This window comes from Agelaius phoeniceus, chromosome 37, assembly GCF_051311805.1.
Source record: "Agelaius phoeniceus isolate bAgePho1 chromosome 37, bAgePho1.hap1, whole genome shotgun sequence".
Taxonomy (NCBI): Eukaryota; Metazoa; Chordata; class Aves; order Passeriformes; family Icteridae; genus Agelaius; species Agelaius phoeniceus.
In genome coordinates this window covers 1,076,052-1,092,456 of record NC_135302.1, presented here as the reverse complement: position 1 = coordinate 1,092,456, position 16,405 = coordinate 1,076,052, and the positions used below count along the sequence as shown (strand labels likewise).

General features: G+C 54.1%; 2 protein-coding genes across 4 annotated transcripts; one reads left to right on the top strand and one right to left on the bottom strand.

Annotated features, from left to right (window-relative positions):
* Positions 1–640: 640 nt before the first annotated feature.
* TACO1 (translational activator of cytochrome c oxidase I) lies at positions 641–15,791 on the bottom strand. Of its 2 annotated transcripts, none has more exons than XM_077170967.1 (5): positions 15,421–15,791; positions 14,500–14,609; positions 13,063–13,196; positions 12,010–12,157; positions 641–2,554 (listed from the first exon to the last, which is right to left on the bottom strand). In XM_077170967.1, the coding sequence occupies exons 1-5, from the start codon at positions 15,677–15,679 to the stop codon at positions 1,640–1,642; spliced, it is 1,566 nt and encodes a 521-aa protein (XP_077027082.1). In that variant the 5' UTR covers positions 15,680–15,791; the 3' UTR covers positions 641–1,639. The 2 variants fall into 2 exon arrangements, with proteins under 2 accessions (XP_077027082.1, XP_077027083.1); XM_077170968.1 differs by lacking the exon at positions 641–2,554 and adding an exon at positions 10,778–11,057 and having other exon boundaries at positions 15,421–15,734.
* LOC143691927 (uncharacterized) lies at positions 5,119–8,721 on the top strand. Of its 2 annotated transcripts, XM_077170978.1 has the most exons (3): positions 5,119–5,668; positions 7,195–8,243; positions 8,298–8,721. In XM_077170978.1, the coding sequence occupies exons 2-3, from the start codon at positions 7,215–7,217 to the stop codon at positions 8,667–8,669; spliced, it is 1,401 nt and encodes a 466-aa protein (XP_077027093.1). In that variant the 5' UTR covers positions 5,119–5,668; positions 7,195–7,214; the 3' UTR covers positions 8,670–8,721. The 2 variants fall into 2 exon arrangements, with proteins under 2 accessions (XP_077027093.1, XP_077027092.1); XM_077170977.1 differs by having other exon boundaries at positions 5,123–5,668; positions 7,195–8,721.
* Positions 15,792–16,405: the final 614 nt, after the last annotated feature.

Here is a 16,405-nt window from a genome sequence, read left to right as displayed (position 1 = left end):
TTAACAAAATTCATGGAAATTTACCCCAAATTACATCAAATTTCCCCAAAATTAACAAAAATCACCTCAAGTTTATCAAAATGAACACAAAATCAGCCAAAATCCCCCAAATTTACCCCCAAAATCCCTGGAATTTTTGGGGTGAAATTTGGGGATTTTGGGAAAATTTGGGGGGGGGATTTTGGGGTGAATTTGGGCGGTTTTGGGGCAGAGTTTTGGGGGAATTTTGGGGTGAATTTTTGGGGTGAATTTCAGGAATTTTGGAGCAATTTTTGGGCTGAATTTGGGTGAATTTTTGGGGTGAATTTGGGGGATTTTGGGGTAATTTTGGGTGAATTTTTGGGGTGAATTTCAGGAATTTTGGAGCAATTTTTGGGGTGAATTTGGGGGATTTTGGGCTGAATTTTTGGGCTGAATTTGGGGGATTTTGGGGTAATTTTGGGTGAATTTTTGGGGTGAAATTCAGGAATTTTGGAGCAATTTTTGGGCTGAATTTGGGGGATTTTGGGGTGAATTTGGGGGATTTCAGGGTGGATTTTTGGGGTTAAATTCGGGAATTTTGGGGTGGATTTTTGGGCTGAATTGGGGGATTTTGGGGTAATTTTGGGTGAATTTTTGGGTGTGAATTTCAGGAATTTTGGGTGAATTTTTGGGGTGAATTTCAGGAATTTTGGGGTGGATTTTTGGGCTGAATTTGGGGGATTTTGGGGTAATTTTGGGTGAATTTTTGGGGTGAAATTCAGGAATTTTGGAGCAATTTTTGGGCTGAATTTGGGGGATTTTGGGCTGAATTTGGGGGATTTCAGGGTGGATTTTTGGGGTTAAATTCGGGAATTTTGGGGTGGATTTTTGGGCTGAATTCAGGGAATTTTTGGAGTAATTTTGGGTGAATTTTTAGGGTAAAATTTGGGGATTTTGAGGCAAATTTTGGGGTGAATTTTTTGTATTTTGGGTGAATTTTTGAGGTGAATTTTTAGGACATTTTAAGAAATTTTGGGTTGAATTTTATTGGAATTTTTAGGTCGAATTTTGGGGTGAATTTTTGGGGTTAAATTTGGGGATTTTTAGGGTGAGTTTTTGGCATTTTGGGGTGGATTTTAGGGGTGAATTTGGGACATTTTGGGGTGAATTTTTGGGGTTGAATTTGGGATTTTTGGGGGATTTTTCGAGTTGAATTTTGGGGGGCAAAATTTGGGATTTTGGGGGGGATTTTTGAGGTGAATTTGGGGGATTTTGGGACAGATTTTAGGGGTGAATTTCGGGCATTTCAGGGTGAATTTTAAGGGCTAAATTTGGGAATTTTGGGGGGGATTTTTGAGGTGAATTTGGGGGATTATGGGACAGATTTTTGGGGTGAATTTCGGGCATTTCAGGGTGGATTTTAAGGGCTAAATTTGGGAATTTTTGGGGGGGAATTTGGGGGATTTTTGGGGGTTAAATTTGGGACATTTTGGGGTGAATTTTTGGGGTTGAATTTGGGATTTTTGGGGGATTTTTTGAGGTGAATTTGGGGGATTTTGGGACAGACTTTTGGGGTGAATTTGGGACATTTCAGGGTGAATTTTAAGGGCTAAATTTGGGAATTTTTGGGGTGGATTTTTGGCGGGGAATTTGGGGGATTTTGGGTCGATTTTTGGGGTTAAATTTGGGACATTTTGGGGTGAATTTTTGGGGGTTGAATTTGGGATTTTTGGGGGGATGGGGATTTTTGAGGTGAATTTGGGGGATATTGGGACAAATTTTTGGGGTGAATTTGGGGCATTTCAGGGTGGATTTTAAGGGCTAAATTTGGGAATTTTTGGGGTGGATTTTGGGGGGGAATTTGGGGTATTTCGGCTCGATTTTTGGGGTTAAATTTGGAAATTTTGCAGGGATTTTTTGGGGGAATTTGGGGAATTTTTGGGGCTGAATGAAGGAGGATTTGGGGGGTTTTAGGGTGAGTTTTTTGGGGCGAATTTGGGGGATTTTGGGACAGATTTTTGGGGTGAATTTCAGGCATTTCAGGGTGAATTTTAAGGGCTAAATTTGGGATTTTTTGGGGTGGATTTTGGGGGGGAAATTTGGGGGATTTTGGGTCGATTTTTGGGGTTAAATTTGGGACATTTTGGGGGGAATTTTTAGGGTTGAATTTGGGATTTTCGGGGTGGATTTTTGAGGTGAATTTGGGGGATCTTTGGGACAGATTTTTGGGGTGAATTTGGGGCATTTCAGGGTGAATTTTAAGGGCTAAATTTGGGAATTTTTGGGGTGGATTTTGGCAGGGAATTTGGGGGATTTCGGGTCGATTTTTGGGGTTAAATTTGGAAATTTTGCGGGGATTTTTTGGGGAATTTTTGGGGGCTGAATGAAGGAGGATTTGGGAGGTTTTTAGGGTGAGTTTTTGGGGTGAATCTGGGGGATTTTGGGGCTCACGGTGCCTCTCGGGGACCATTTTGAGGTCGGGGTCGAGGTCGAGGATTCGCAGCTCCCGAAGCTCCGGCTCCGCCTCCAGCAGCACCTGGACCAGGTGAGAGCCCAGGAACCCCGAGCCCCCGGTCACCACCATCACCAGGCCCTGCAGGAACCCAAAATTAAACTGGGAATACTGGGAATACTGGGAATGGTCAAAATCCCAAAAAAAACCCCAAAAAAATCCACCCAGGAATGGCCAAAATCGCCCAAAAATCCCCAAAACTGAACCAGGTGAGAGCCCAGGAACCCCGAGCCCCCGGCACCACCAGCACCAGGCCCTGGGGATTGAACTGGGATTGAACTGGGATTGAACTGGGAATACTGGGAGAGAACTGGGAATGGTCAAAATCCCAAAAAACCCCAAAAAAATCCACCCAGGAATGGCCAAAATCGCCCAAAAAAACCCAAAACTGAACCAGGTGAGAGCCCCCGGTCACCACCAGCACCAGGCCCTGGGGATTGAACTGGGATTGAACTGGGATTGAACTGGGAATACTGGGAGAGAACTGGGAATGGTCAAACTCCCCCAAAAAACCCCAAAAACCAAAAAAAACTCCAAAAAAATCCACCCAGGAATGGCCAAAATCGCCCCAAAATCCCCAAAACTGAACCAGGTGAGAGCCCAGGAACCCCCGGTCACCACCAGCACCAGGCCCTGCAGGAACCCAAAATTAAACTGGGATTGAACTGGGATTGAACTGGGATTGAACTGGGAATACTGGGAATGGCGAAAATCCCAAAAAACCCCAAAAAAATCCACCCAGGAATGGCCAAAATCGCCCCAAAATCCCCAAAACTGAACCAGGTGAGAGCCCCCGGTCACCACCAGCACCAGGCCCTGCAGGAACCCAAAATTAAACTGGGAATACTGGGAGAGAACTGGGAATACTGGGAGAGAACTGGGAATGGTCAAACTCCCAAAAAACCCAAAAATCCCAAAAAAATCCACCCAGGAATGGCCAAAATCCCCCAAAATTCCCCAAAACTGCTCCAGGTAAGAGCCCAGGAACCCCCAGCACCAGGCCCTGCAGGAACCCAAAATTAAACTGGGATTGAACTGGGATTGAACTGGGATTGAACTGGGAATACTGGGAGAGAACTGGGAATGGTGAAAATCCAAAAAAACCCAAAAAAATCCACCCAGGAATGGCCAAAATCGCCCAAAAATCCCCAAAACTGCCCCAGGTGAGAGCCCCCGGTCACCACCAGCACCAGGCCCTGCAGGAACCCAAAATTAAACTGGGATTGAACTGGGATTGAACTGGGAATACTGGGAATGGTCAAAATCCCAAAAAACCCAAAAAAACCCAAAAAAAATCCACCCAGGAATGGCCAAAATTGCCCAAAAATCCCCAAAAAATTCACCTGGGAATTGTCAAAATCCATCTGGAAATTGTTAAAATCTGACTGGGAGTACTGGGATTGAACTGGGATTGAACTGGGAGTGAACTGGGATTGAACTGGGATTGAACTGGGAATACTGGGAGAGAACTGGGAATGGTCAAAATCCCAAAAAAAACCCAAAAAATCCACCCAGGAATGGCCAAAATCGCCCCAAAATCCCCAAAACTGCCAAAAAAAATCCCAAATAATGCAGCTGGGAATGGTCAAAATTAAACTGGGAATAGTGGGAGGGAACTGGGATTGAACTGGGATTGAACTGGGAATACTGGGAATGGTCAAAATCCCAAAAAAACCCCAAAAAAACCCCAAAAAAATCCACCCAGGAATGGCCAAAATCTCCCCAAAAAACCCCAAAAAATCAAAATAATCCCAAAATTTCATCCAAATTTCCCTATGTGATCCCAAAAATCCCCAAAATTCCCCCCAAAATTCACTTTAAAGTCCCAAAATTCACCCAAAAATTAAAAAAAAAAAAATTCCTAAGTTTTCCCCAAAATTCATTTTGGGACCCCAAAATTTTCCCCCAAAAAAATCCCCAAAAATCCACCAAAAAAATAAAATAAGAATCCCAAAATTCCCCCAAATTTTCAGTTTTAAGTCCCAAAACTCCCCCCCGAATTTTTTTAAAATTTAAAAAAAATCCCAAAATCCCCCAAATTCACTTTTGAGTCCCCAAAATCCTCCCAATTCCCCCCCAAAAATCGCCAAAAAAATCCCTCAAAAAATAAAATAAAAATCCCCGAATTCCCCCAAAATTTCACTTTAAAGTCCCAAAAATCCGCCCTCAAAATCCCCCCCCCCGAAATTTCACTTTGAAATCCCAAAAATCGCCAAAAAAATCGCCAAAATATAAAAAGAAAATCCAAAAAATGCCTCCAAAATTCACTTTTGAACCCCAAAATTCCCAAATTCCGCCCCAATTTCCCCTCCCCAACCCGGAAGTGGGCTCCGAACTTCCCCCAAGTCTCCCGAACTTGCCCAAAATCGCCCAAAATTCCCCCAAAATTCCCCGAAAATTCCCCTCCCCCCCCTACCTGCGCCATGGTGCCGCTGCTGCCCCTCCCCCACCCAATTTTGGGGCAATTTCCCGGGAATTTGGGGAGGCCCCGCCCCTCTGGGGGTGGGGGGAGGGAGAGGGGTGGGAGCCGGAATGGGAGGAGCCAAAAAAATCGGGAATTTTTGGGGTGAAAAATCGGGAATTTGGGGGGGTGGGAGGTTTAAAAAAAAAGGAAATTTTTAGAGGGAAAAATTGGAAATTTTGGGGGAAAATTGGCGATTTTGGAGGGAAGTGGGGGTTGGGGAATTAAAAAATGGGAATTTTTACTGAAATCGCGGGTTTTGGTGGGGAAATTGGGAATTCTGGGGGAAATTTTGGGGGAAAATTGGGAATTTTTTGGGGAAAAAATCGGCATTTTGGGGAAAATCAAAGAGAGGAATTGAAGTCCTCCGAGCGGGCCAGAGCGGCTCCAACCGGAAGTGGCCATAGAGGGGAAGCGGTAATGGCGCCGCGGACCGGAAGTTACCATAGAGATGATGAGGGTTCGTTGAGGGTAACGGAAAGTCGCGGCTCGGAGCAGGAGAAAAACGATTAAGCAGAAAAAAGAGCACCCAAAACGCGGCGGTTTAGCCCCAAAAAGGAGAAATCGTGACGCAAAACCAGATCTTGACGCGGATTTGGGTCTAAATTCGTGTTTTTCGGGGTTTTTTCCCCCGGTCGATTCCGGGGGTTTCACCGCCCACTTCCGGTTGGTGTTGCCTCTTTTCCGTTCTCCCCGCGTTCACTTCCGGTGGCGCCCGCTCCGTTCCGCCTGCGGTGAGTCCTAAACTCGGCGGATTTGTCCCCAAAATCGTCGAATTTCGCCCCAAAACCCCCGCGGGGAGCAGCGGAGGGGGGAGGGGGAGCTTCCCCATGGCCGTTAATGGATGCGGATCGATGGAGTGAACGATTTTCTCCCAAAAATCGCCGTTTTCTCCCCAAAATCCGCCCCCGTTTTTTTCGATTTTCCCGATTTTTCCGTTTTTTAACCCAAAGGCTCCTCCGAGCTCGGTTTGGGCCGTTTTGGGCTCGATTTGGGCCCAAATTGTGGTGATTTTCGTAATTCGGGTCATTTAGGGCAAATTTTGTTCAATTTGGGCTCAATTTGAGTCAATTTGGGTTGATTTTGGTCAATTTCGGTCAGTTTGTGTCAATTGTGTTGATTTTGGTCCAATTTGTGGCAATTTTGGTTAATTTTGGTCCATTTGTGCCGATTTGGGTCAATTTCAGTCCATTTCTGTCAAGTTTGGTCCAATTTTGGGGCAATTTTGACCAATTTCAGTCAATTTGTTCCATTTGGGTCAACCCAGCGTTGACTTGGCTCAACCCAAGACCAATTTGAGATCAAATTTGTGCTGATTTTGGGTCAATTTTGCTCCTTTTTGGTCAATTTGGACCAATTTCAGTCAATTTGTTCCATTTGGGTCAACCCAACAACAATTTTGGGTCAAATTTGTGCTGACTTTGGGTCAATTTTGCTCCTTCTTGGTCAATTTTGACCAATTTCACTCAATTTTGGTCAACTCTGCTCAACCCAACGCCGACTTTGGTCCAATTTGTACCGATTTTGGTCAATTTTACTCAATTTTGGTCAATTTTGGTCAATTTTGCTCAATTTGGATCAATTTTGCCGTTTTTGGCCAATTTTGCTCAACTCCGCTCAACTCGCCTCAACCCAACCTTGACTCAGCTCAACCCAACGTTGACTTTGGGCCAATTTGTGCCGATTTTTGCTGATTTTGGTCCATTTTGCTCATTTGTGGTCAATTTTGCTAAATTTGGATCAATTTTGGTCAACTCTGCTCAACTTGGCTCAACCCAACCTTGACTTGCCTCAACCCAACGTTGACTTTGGGCCAATTTGTGCCGATTTTTGCTGATTTTGGTCCATTTTGCTCATTTGTGGTCAATTTTGCTCAATTTTGCTAAATTTGGATCAATTTTGGTCAACTCCGCTCAACTTGGCTCAACCCAACCTTGACTCAGCTCAACCCAACATTGACTTTGGGCCAATTTGTGCCGATTTTTGCTGATTTTGGTCCATTTTGCTCAATTTTGGTCGATTTTGCTAAATTTGGATCAATTTTGCCGTTTTTGGCCAATTTTGCTCAACTCCGCTCAACTCAGCTCAACCCAACCTCGACTTGCCTCAACCCAACCTTGACTTGGCTCAACCCAACGTTGACTTTGGGCCAATTTGTGCCGATTTGGGCCAATTTCCATCAAAATTTCCCCGATTTCCACCAAAATTTCCCCGATTTTCACCGAATTTCCCCCGTTTTTTTTTCCCTCTCCTCCCGCAGTGTCCACCCCCGGCCGGACGATGCCCCCGCGGCCGGGCCCGGCCGAGCGCGTCCGGCAGCGTTTCCGGCGTCTGCGTCGCGCGGCGCGGGCGCTGGTGCTGGAGAACGCGGCGCTGTGCGACGAGCTGGCGCGGCTCGAGGCCAAGTGGACGCTGGCCAGGGGGCAGCGGCGATTCCTGCTCGGACGCCTGCTCGGACACCGCGCCGGACACTCGGCAGCGGCCGGAGAGGCCAAACGGCCGCGCAGGGCACGGCCGGGCGCCGGCAGGGGCAGGGGAGCAAGGGGAGGCCCGAGGGACGAGCAGTGGTCACTCGCGGGAAAGGATGACCAGTGGTCACTCGGCGGCGGCAAAGGGGGCGGCTCGAGGGAGGAGCAGTGGGCGGCGGGGTCCAAGAGTGACCAGTGGTCAGCAGGCTCGAAGGATGACCAGTGGTCAGCAGGGTCAAAGAATGACCAGTGGTCAGCAGGCTCGAAGAGTGACCAGTGGTCAACGGGGTCCAAGAGTGACCAGTGGTCAGCGGCGGTGAAGAAGGAGCAGTGGTCACCCAGCTCAAAGGGCGAGCAGTGGTCAGCGGGCTCAAAGAGTGACCAGTGGTCAGCAGGGCCAAAGAGTGACCAGTGGTCAGCAGGGTCAAAGAGTGACCAGTGGTCATCAGGGCCGAAGAGTGACCAGTGGTCAGCTGGAGGAAGAGCTGGCATGAAGGATGAGCAGTGGTCAGCGAGCTCCAAGAGTGACCAGTGGTCAGCAGCGGTCAAGCAAGAGCAGTGGTCACCGGACTCGAAGAGTGACCAGTGGTCAGCGGGGCCGAAAGATGAGCAGTGGTCATCCGGCCCCAAGAGTGACCAGTGGTCAGCGGAGGTGAAGATTGAGCAGTGGTCACCCAGCTCCAAGAATGACCAGTGGTCAGCAGGGCCAAAGAGTGACCAGTGGTCAGCGGAGGTGAAGATCGAGCAGTGGTCACCCAGCTCCAAGAATGACCAATGGTCAGCGGGGCCAAAGAGTGACCAGTGGTCAGCGGGGCCGAAGAGTGACCAGTGGTCAGCAGAGGTCAAGCAGGAGCAGTGGTCACCCAGCTCCAAGAGTGACCAGTGGTCAGCGGAGGTGAAGATCGAGCAGTGGTCACCCGGCTCCAAGAATGACCAGTGGTCAGTCGGCTCCAAGAATGACCAGTGGTCATCAGGACCAAGACCCGGCCCCAAGGATGACCAGTGGTCAGTCGGCTCAAGAGATGACCAATGGCCAAGCGGCCGCTCTCGGCCCGGGGATGACCACAGGCCGGACGGCGCCGCTGACCGCTCGGCGCGGCCGGAGGAGGACGAGGAGGACGAGGATGACCACGATGACCACGATGACCACGAGGAGGACGAGGAGGAGGAGGAGGACGAGGAGGAGGAGGAGGAGGACGAAGGCTCCGCTCCGGCCTTTGGCTACTCCGGCCTCTTCCTGGGCAGCCCGGCCGGCTCGGACGAGTGACCACCAATAAATGACCCCTGGCCGGAGCGGCCGCGGGGCTTTGGGCACTCCACGAGGAGGTGTGGGTGTGATTGGGGGGTGGCGTGAGTGAGTGACCACCGGGGTGACCAATGGGCACTGACCACCCCGGTGACCACCCCAGTGACCGAGTGACCACCGCGATGACCAATGGGCACTGACCAGCCCAATGACCGAGTGACCACCAGGGTGACCAATGGGCACTGACCACCCCGATGACCACCCCAATGACCACCCCGATGACCGAGTGACCACCGGGGTGACCAATGGGCACTGACCACCATGATGACCACCGCAGTGACCGAGTGACCACCGGGGTGACCAATGGGCACTGACCACCCCAATGACCGAGTGACCACCGGGGTGACCAATGACCACTGACCACCACGATGACCGAGTGACCGCCGGGATGACCAATGGGCACTGACCACCACGATGACCACCCCGATGACCGAGTGACCACCAGGGTGACCAATGGGCACTGACCATTCCCACTGACCACCCCAGTGACTGAGTGACCACCGGGGTGACCAATGGGCACTGACCACCCCAGTGACCGAGTGACCACCACGATGACCAATGGGCACTGACCATTCCCACTGACCACCACGATGACCACCCCAGTGACCGAGTGACCGCCAGGGTGACCAATGGGCACTGACCATTCCCACTGACCACCCCAGTGACCGAGTGACCACTGGGATGACCAATGGGCACTGACCACCCCAGTGACCACCCCAATGACCGAGTGACCACCGGGATGACCAATGGGCACCACGATGACCAATGGGCACTGACCACTGCAGTGACCGCTTGACCACCACAATGACCAATGGTCATTGACCAGCCTGATGACCACCCTGATGACGGAGTGACCACCACGATGACCAATGGGCACTGACCACACCGATGACCACCCCAGTGACCGAGTGACCACCGGGATGACCAATGGGCACTGACCATTCCCACTGACCACACCGATGACCACACCAGTGACCGAGTGACCACCGGGATGACCAATGGGCACTGACCATTCCCACTGACCACACCACTGACCACCCCGATGACCGAGTGACCACCATGATGACCAATGGCCACCACGATGACCAATGACCACTGACCAGCCTGATGACCGAGTGACCACTGGGATGACCAATGGGCACTGACCACCCTGATGACCACCCCGATGACCGAGTGACCACCGGGATGACCAATGGGCACTGACCACCCCCACTGACCACCCAATGACCCTTGGCTGCTTCTTGACCACTCCCACTGACCCCTTGACCACTCCCACTGACCCCTTGACCACCCCAATGGGCACTGACCACCCCGATGATCACCCCGATGACCACTTGACCACCCCAAAGACCCCCTGGTCCCCTCACTGACCACCCTGAGTGACCACTGACCACTCCAAATGACCACTTGACCACGTCTCACACCTTTATTGTCCATCGTGCGGCGTGGCCAGAGCCGAGTGACCGCCCTGAGTGACCACTGACCACCCTGAGTGACCGCCCTGAGTGACCACTGACCACCCCAATGACCACTGACCACCCTGAGTGACCACTAATGACCCCCAATGGCCACTGACCACCCTTTGTCCACTCTGAGTGACCACTGACCACCCCACTGACCCCCTGACCACCCCGAATGACCACTGACCACCCAAATGACCACTGACCACTCCCAATGACCACTGGCCACCCTGAGTGACCACTGACCACTCCCACTGAGCCCTTGACCACTCCCACTGACCATTTGACCACCCCGAATGACCACCGGCCACCCCGAATGACCCCTGACCACCCCGAATGACCACTGGCCACTCCCACTGACCATTTGACCACTCCCACTGACCCCTTGACCACTCCCAATGACCACCGACCACCCCGCTGTCCCCTTGACCACCCTGAATGACCACTGACCACCCCACTGACCCCCTGACCACCCCGAATGACCACTGACCACCCTGAGTGACCACTGACCACCCCACTGACCACTCCCAATGACCACTGACCACCCCACTGACCACTGACCACTCCCAATGACCACTGACCACCCCGAATGACCACTGGCCACCCCGCTGACCGTTTGACCACACCTTTATTGATGGTCCCGCGTTGTGGCCGGAGCCGAGTGACCGCCCCGAGTGACCGCCGGGACGTCCTGGATGTTGTGGACGATGCGGACGGCGTCCGGCCACTCGGCCAGAGCCCGGAGCAGCCGCTCGGCCGCGGCCCTCGGACCGTCCGGCAGGGCCAGCGCTGACCGCGGCCGGAACTCCAGGGTGGCCGAAATCGGCCGGAGCCCTGCGGCCGCCAGGTGCTGCCGGACACTGCCCAGGGCCGAGGGGGCGCACAGGAACTGCGGGCAGGGGGGCAAAGGTCACGGAGGGGTCACGGAGGGGTCAGGGAGGGGTCAAGGGGTCAGTGGGGGCAGTCAAGGGGTCAGTGGGGGTGGTCAGTGAAGGGTCAAGGGGTCATTGGGAGGGTCAAGGGGTCAGGGAGGGGTCAAGGGGTCAATGGGAGTGGTCAAGGGGTCAGTGGGAGTGGTCAAGGGGTCAGCGGGGGTGGTCAGGGAGTGGTCAGTGGTCATCGAGGTGGTCAAGGGGTCAGTGGGGGTGGTCAAGGAGTGACCAATGGTCAGTGGGGGTGGTCAAGGAGCGGTCAGTGGTCAGCGGGAGTGGTCAGTGGTCAATGAGAGTGGTCAGTGGTCAATGGGAGTGGTCAGTGGTCATCGAGGTGGTCAAGGGGTCAGTGGGGGCGGTCAAGGAGTGACCAATGGTCAGTGGTCAATGGGAGTGGTCAGTGGTCGTTGGGAGTGGTCAAGGGGTCAGTGGGAGTGGTCAAGGAATGACCAATGGTCAGTGGGGATGGTCAGTGGTCATTGGGGTGGTCAAGGGGTCATTGGGATGGTCAGTGGTCATTGGGAGTGGTCAAGGGGTCAGTGGGGGTGGTCAAGGAGTGACCAATGGTCAGTGGGGATGGTCAGTGGTCATTGGGAGTGGTCAGTGGTCATTCGCGGTGGTCAATGGTCAGTTGGGTGGTCAAGGGGTCATTGGGGTGGTCAGTGGTCATTCATGGTGGTCAAGGGGTCATTCACGATGGTCAGTGGTCAGTTGGGTGGTCAAGGGGTCAGTGGGGTGGTCAGTGGTCATTGGGGTGGTCAAGGGGTCAGTGGGGTGGTCAGTGGTCATTCAGGGTGGTCACCGGTCACTGTCCGGTCCCAGAAGTGACCGATGACCACCAGGGGGACACTCAAGCAGTGACCACAGAGTGACCACTGAGAGACCACTGCAGCGGTCAGCGGGACCCACCTTGAGCTCGTCCTCGTCCTCGGCCACGTCCTGGGCTCCGGCCACTGCGGCCACGTCCAGCGCGGCCTCCAGGCCCAACGTCCGGCCGGACACTCGGACCACGCCCACGGCCTCGAAGGCGTGATGGACATCAGGGGTCAGCGCGGCCCTGAGTGACCACAGGGGGACAATGGTCAGTGAGGGTCACTCAGGGGTCAGTGAGGGTCACTCAGGGGTCAGCGCGGCCCTGAGTGACCACAGGGGGACAATGGTCAGCAAGGGTCACTCAGGGGTCAGCGCGGCCCTGAGTGACCACAGGGGGACAATGGTCAGTGGGGTCACTCAGGGGTCAGCGCGGTCCTGAGTGACCACAGGGGGACAATGGTCAGTGCGGTCACTCAGGGGTCAGCGCGGCCCTGAGTGACCACAGGGGGACAATGGTCAGTGAGGGTCACTCAGGGGTCAGTGAGGGTCACTCAGGGGTCAGCGCGGCCCTGAGAGTGACCACAGGGGGACAATGGTCAGCGGGGTCACTCAGGGGTCACTCATTGGTCACTCAGGGGGCACTCATTGATCACTCAGTGGTCACTCATGGGTCATTCAGGGGTCACTCATGGTCACTCAGGGGTCACTCATTGATCACTCATGGGTCATTCATGGTCACTCAGGGTCACTCTGGTCACTCAGTGGTCACTCATTGGTCACTCGGGGGTCACTCATTGATCACTCATTGGTCACTCAGTGGTCACTCATTGGCCACCCATTGGTCACTCATTGGTCACTCAGGGGTCACCCAGTGGTCACTCATTGGTCACTCATTGGTCACTCAGGGTCACTCAGTGGTCACTCAGGGGTCACTCATTGGTCATTCAGGGGTCACTCAGTGGTCACTCAGCGGTCACCCATTGGTCACTCATGGTCACTCAGGGGTCACTCATTGGTCACTCATTGGTCACCCAGCAGTCACCCATTGGTCACTCATGGTCACTCAGGGTCACTCAGCGGTCACCCATTGGTCACCCATTGGTCACCCATTGGTCACCCATTGGTCACTCAGGGTCACCCAGCACTGACCCGTGGCGTTGCAGCAGTGTCCGCAGCTCGGCCTGGCTGCGCCGGACGTTGTCGGTTCGGACGTCCAGCAGCACGAGTGACCCCCCCGGGCCCCGGGCGGTCAGCAGCAGCTGCGACCCCCCGGCCGGACGCTCCTGTGGCCGGAGAGAGGGGCCAGCGGTCACTCAGTGGTCAGTGGTCAGTGACCCCCCCGGCCGGACGCTCCTGTGGCCGGAGAGAGGGGCCAGCGGTCACTCAGTGGTCAGTGGTCAGTGACCCCCCCCGGCCGGACGCTCCTGTGGCCGGAGAGAGGGGCCAGCGGTCACTCAGGGGTCACTCAGTGGTCAGTGACCCCCCCGGCCGGACGCTCCTGTGGCCGGAGAGAGGGGCCAGCGGTCACTCAGTGGTCAGTGGTCAGTGACCCCCCCCGGCCGGACGCTCCTGTGGCCGGAGAGAGGGGCCAGCGGTCACTCAGGGGTCAGTGGTCAGTGACCCCCCCGGCCGGACGCTCCTGTGGCCGGAGAGAGGGGCCAGCGGTCACTCAGTGGTCAGTGGTCAGTGACCCCCCGGCCGGACGCTCCTGTGGCCGGAGAGAGGGGCCAGCGGTCACTCAGTCGTCACTCAGTGGTCACTAGGATGGTCAGGGGTCACTCAGTGGTCACTCAATGGTCACTCAGTGGTCACTCAGTGGTCACTAGGATGGTCAGTGGTCATTCAGTGGTCACTAGAATGGTCATTGGTTACTCACTGGTCACTCAGTGGTCACTAGGATGGTCTGGGGTCACTCAGTGGTCACTCAGTGGTCACTAAGATGGCCAGGGGTCACTTATGGTCACTCATTGGTCATTCAGGGGTCACTCCTTGGTCACTCAATGGTCACTCAAGGTCACTCTATAGTCACTTATTGGTCACTCAGTGGTCACTCTGTGGTCACTCACTGGTCACTCAGTGGTCACTCAGGGTCACTCAGTGGTCACTCATTGGTCACTCATGGTCACTCAGCGGTCACTCAGTGGTCACTCAGCGGTCACTCAGTGGTCACTCAGGGATGGTCAGTGGTCACTCATGGTCACTCAGTGGTCACTCATGGTCACTCAGGGTCACTCATTGGTCACTCTGTGCTCACTCAGGGTTACTCAGTGGTCACTCATTGGTCACCCAGTGGTCACTCTGTGGTCACTCAGTGGTCACTCAGGGTCACTCAGCGGTCACTCTGTGGTCACTCAGGGATGGTCAGTGGTCACTCAGGGTCACTCAGCGGTCACTGTGGTCACTTGGTCACTCTATGGTCACTCATTGGTCACTCAGGGTCACTCATTGGTCACCCAAGGTCACTCTATGGTCACTCTGTGGTCACTCAGGGTCACACTGTGGTCACTCTGTGGTCACTCAGTGGTCACTCAGGGATGGTCAGTGGTCACTCTATGGTCACTCAGTGGTCACCCAGTGGTCACTCACCCTCACTGACCGCAGGGCCCCCTCGATGGTGGCTTTGGGCACGTTCAGTGTCCGGCACTGCGCCACCACCGCCGCCAGGCCGGGGTTCAGCGACGGATCCGGGCCCCCCTCTGTCGGGAGATATCGCGATAGGTCACGATAGCCCGATGTCCCCGTAGCCCCGTATCGCGATATATCGTGGTACATTGTGACGTATCACGATATTATCGTAGCTTGAGCTCACAACAACTCTGTATCGCGATATGTCCTGATAGCGCCACAGCCCGTGTCCCAATATCGTGACGTATCGTGATATCGCAATAGCCCCGTGTCCCCATAGCCCCATATCGCAATAGCCCAATGTCCCAACAGCCCTGTATCGCGATATCCCGATAGCCCAACGTCCCCATATCCCAGTGTCCCGATATCCCAATATCGCGATATCCCAATGCCCTGATATCCCCGTATCGCGATATTTTGACACCCCAATGTCCCCATGTCCCGATACCCCACTATCCCGATATCGAGATATCCCAGTGTCCCATCACCCCCTTCTCCCTCTATATCGCGATACCCCCGTGCCCCCCCACCCCCTTCCCCCTCCTCCCCTCTATCGCGACACTCCCCCTCATCGCGACACCCCCATGTCCTCCCCACCCCCTCCCCTCCTCTATCGCGACACTCTCCCCATTACGACACCCCCCACCCCCAACCTCCTATCGCGATACCCCCATGCCCCCCCACCCACTTCCCGTCCTTTATCGCGGCACCTCCCTGCCCCCCTACCCCCTCCTCCTCCTCCTCCTCTATCGCGACACCCCCGCCTCCTCCCACACGCCCTTCCTCAGTCCCCCCCACCCCCATATCGCGACACCCCCGTGTCCCACTCACCCCCCATCCCCCGCACCCCCCTCCCCCCATATCGCGACACTATCGCGCCACCTCTGGCGGCCGCCCGCAGCATCCGCGCCATTTTCTCCAAGAGGCGGCTCCGCTCCGCGTCCCGCGGCCCCTTCACGTTGCGCACCTTGGACCAGCGGTTGTGCCCGGCCATGGCCCGCACCGGAACCGGAACCGGCACCGGAACCGAGACCGGAACCGCCCCGGGGCTCCCCGGGAGCCGGCACGGGCCGAGGCAGCCCCGCAGAGGGGCCCGGAGCGGCGGGAGCAGCCCCGGGGCTCGCAGCCCCAGCGCCGCCATTTTAGGGGTTCTGCTTCCGCCTCCTTCCCCCTCACGGCCGTTCTGCTTCCGGCGCGGCGCGGGGCAGTGTGGGTAAAGAGCTGATTTGCATAGCCACGCCTCCCCGGTTAGCAACATAGATAGCGGTGGTGATGAGGGTGATTTGCATAGCCACGCCTCCCCGGTTAGGAACATAGATAGCGGTGCCCACATATAAAAGCGATGCGTTGGTGTAAATAGGCCTGATTTGCATAGCCACGCCTCCATTTAGAAACGATATATTGGTGTTAAAGGGGATTATTTACATAGCCACGCCCCTTCAATCTACAAGCCGATGTGTTGAATGCGGTGATTTGCATAGCCACGCCTCCTTTAGGAACTATATGTGTTAAGGAGATGATTTGCATAACCACGCCTTCCTTTAGAAACGATATATTGGTATTAAAGGTGCTTATTTGCATAACCACGCCCTCCTTTAGAATCGGTATATTAGTGTCAATAATCCTCATTTGCATAGCCACGCCCTCCCCTAGAAATTCTCCCAGGGCTTTTTGGGGGATTTTGGGGGGTCCCAAGGTTGATTTTGGGATTTTTTTGGGTGGATTTTGGTTTTTTTTGGGGGAGGCTTGGGAGGATTTGGGGAATTTTGGTGGAAATTTTGGGGATTTTTGGCCGGGGGAAATTTTGGGAGGTCCCGAGCAGAATTTTGGGGATTTTTGGAGCTATTTTTACACAATTTTGGGAATT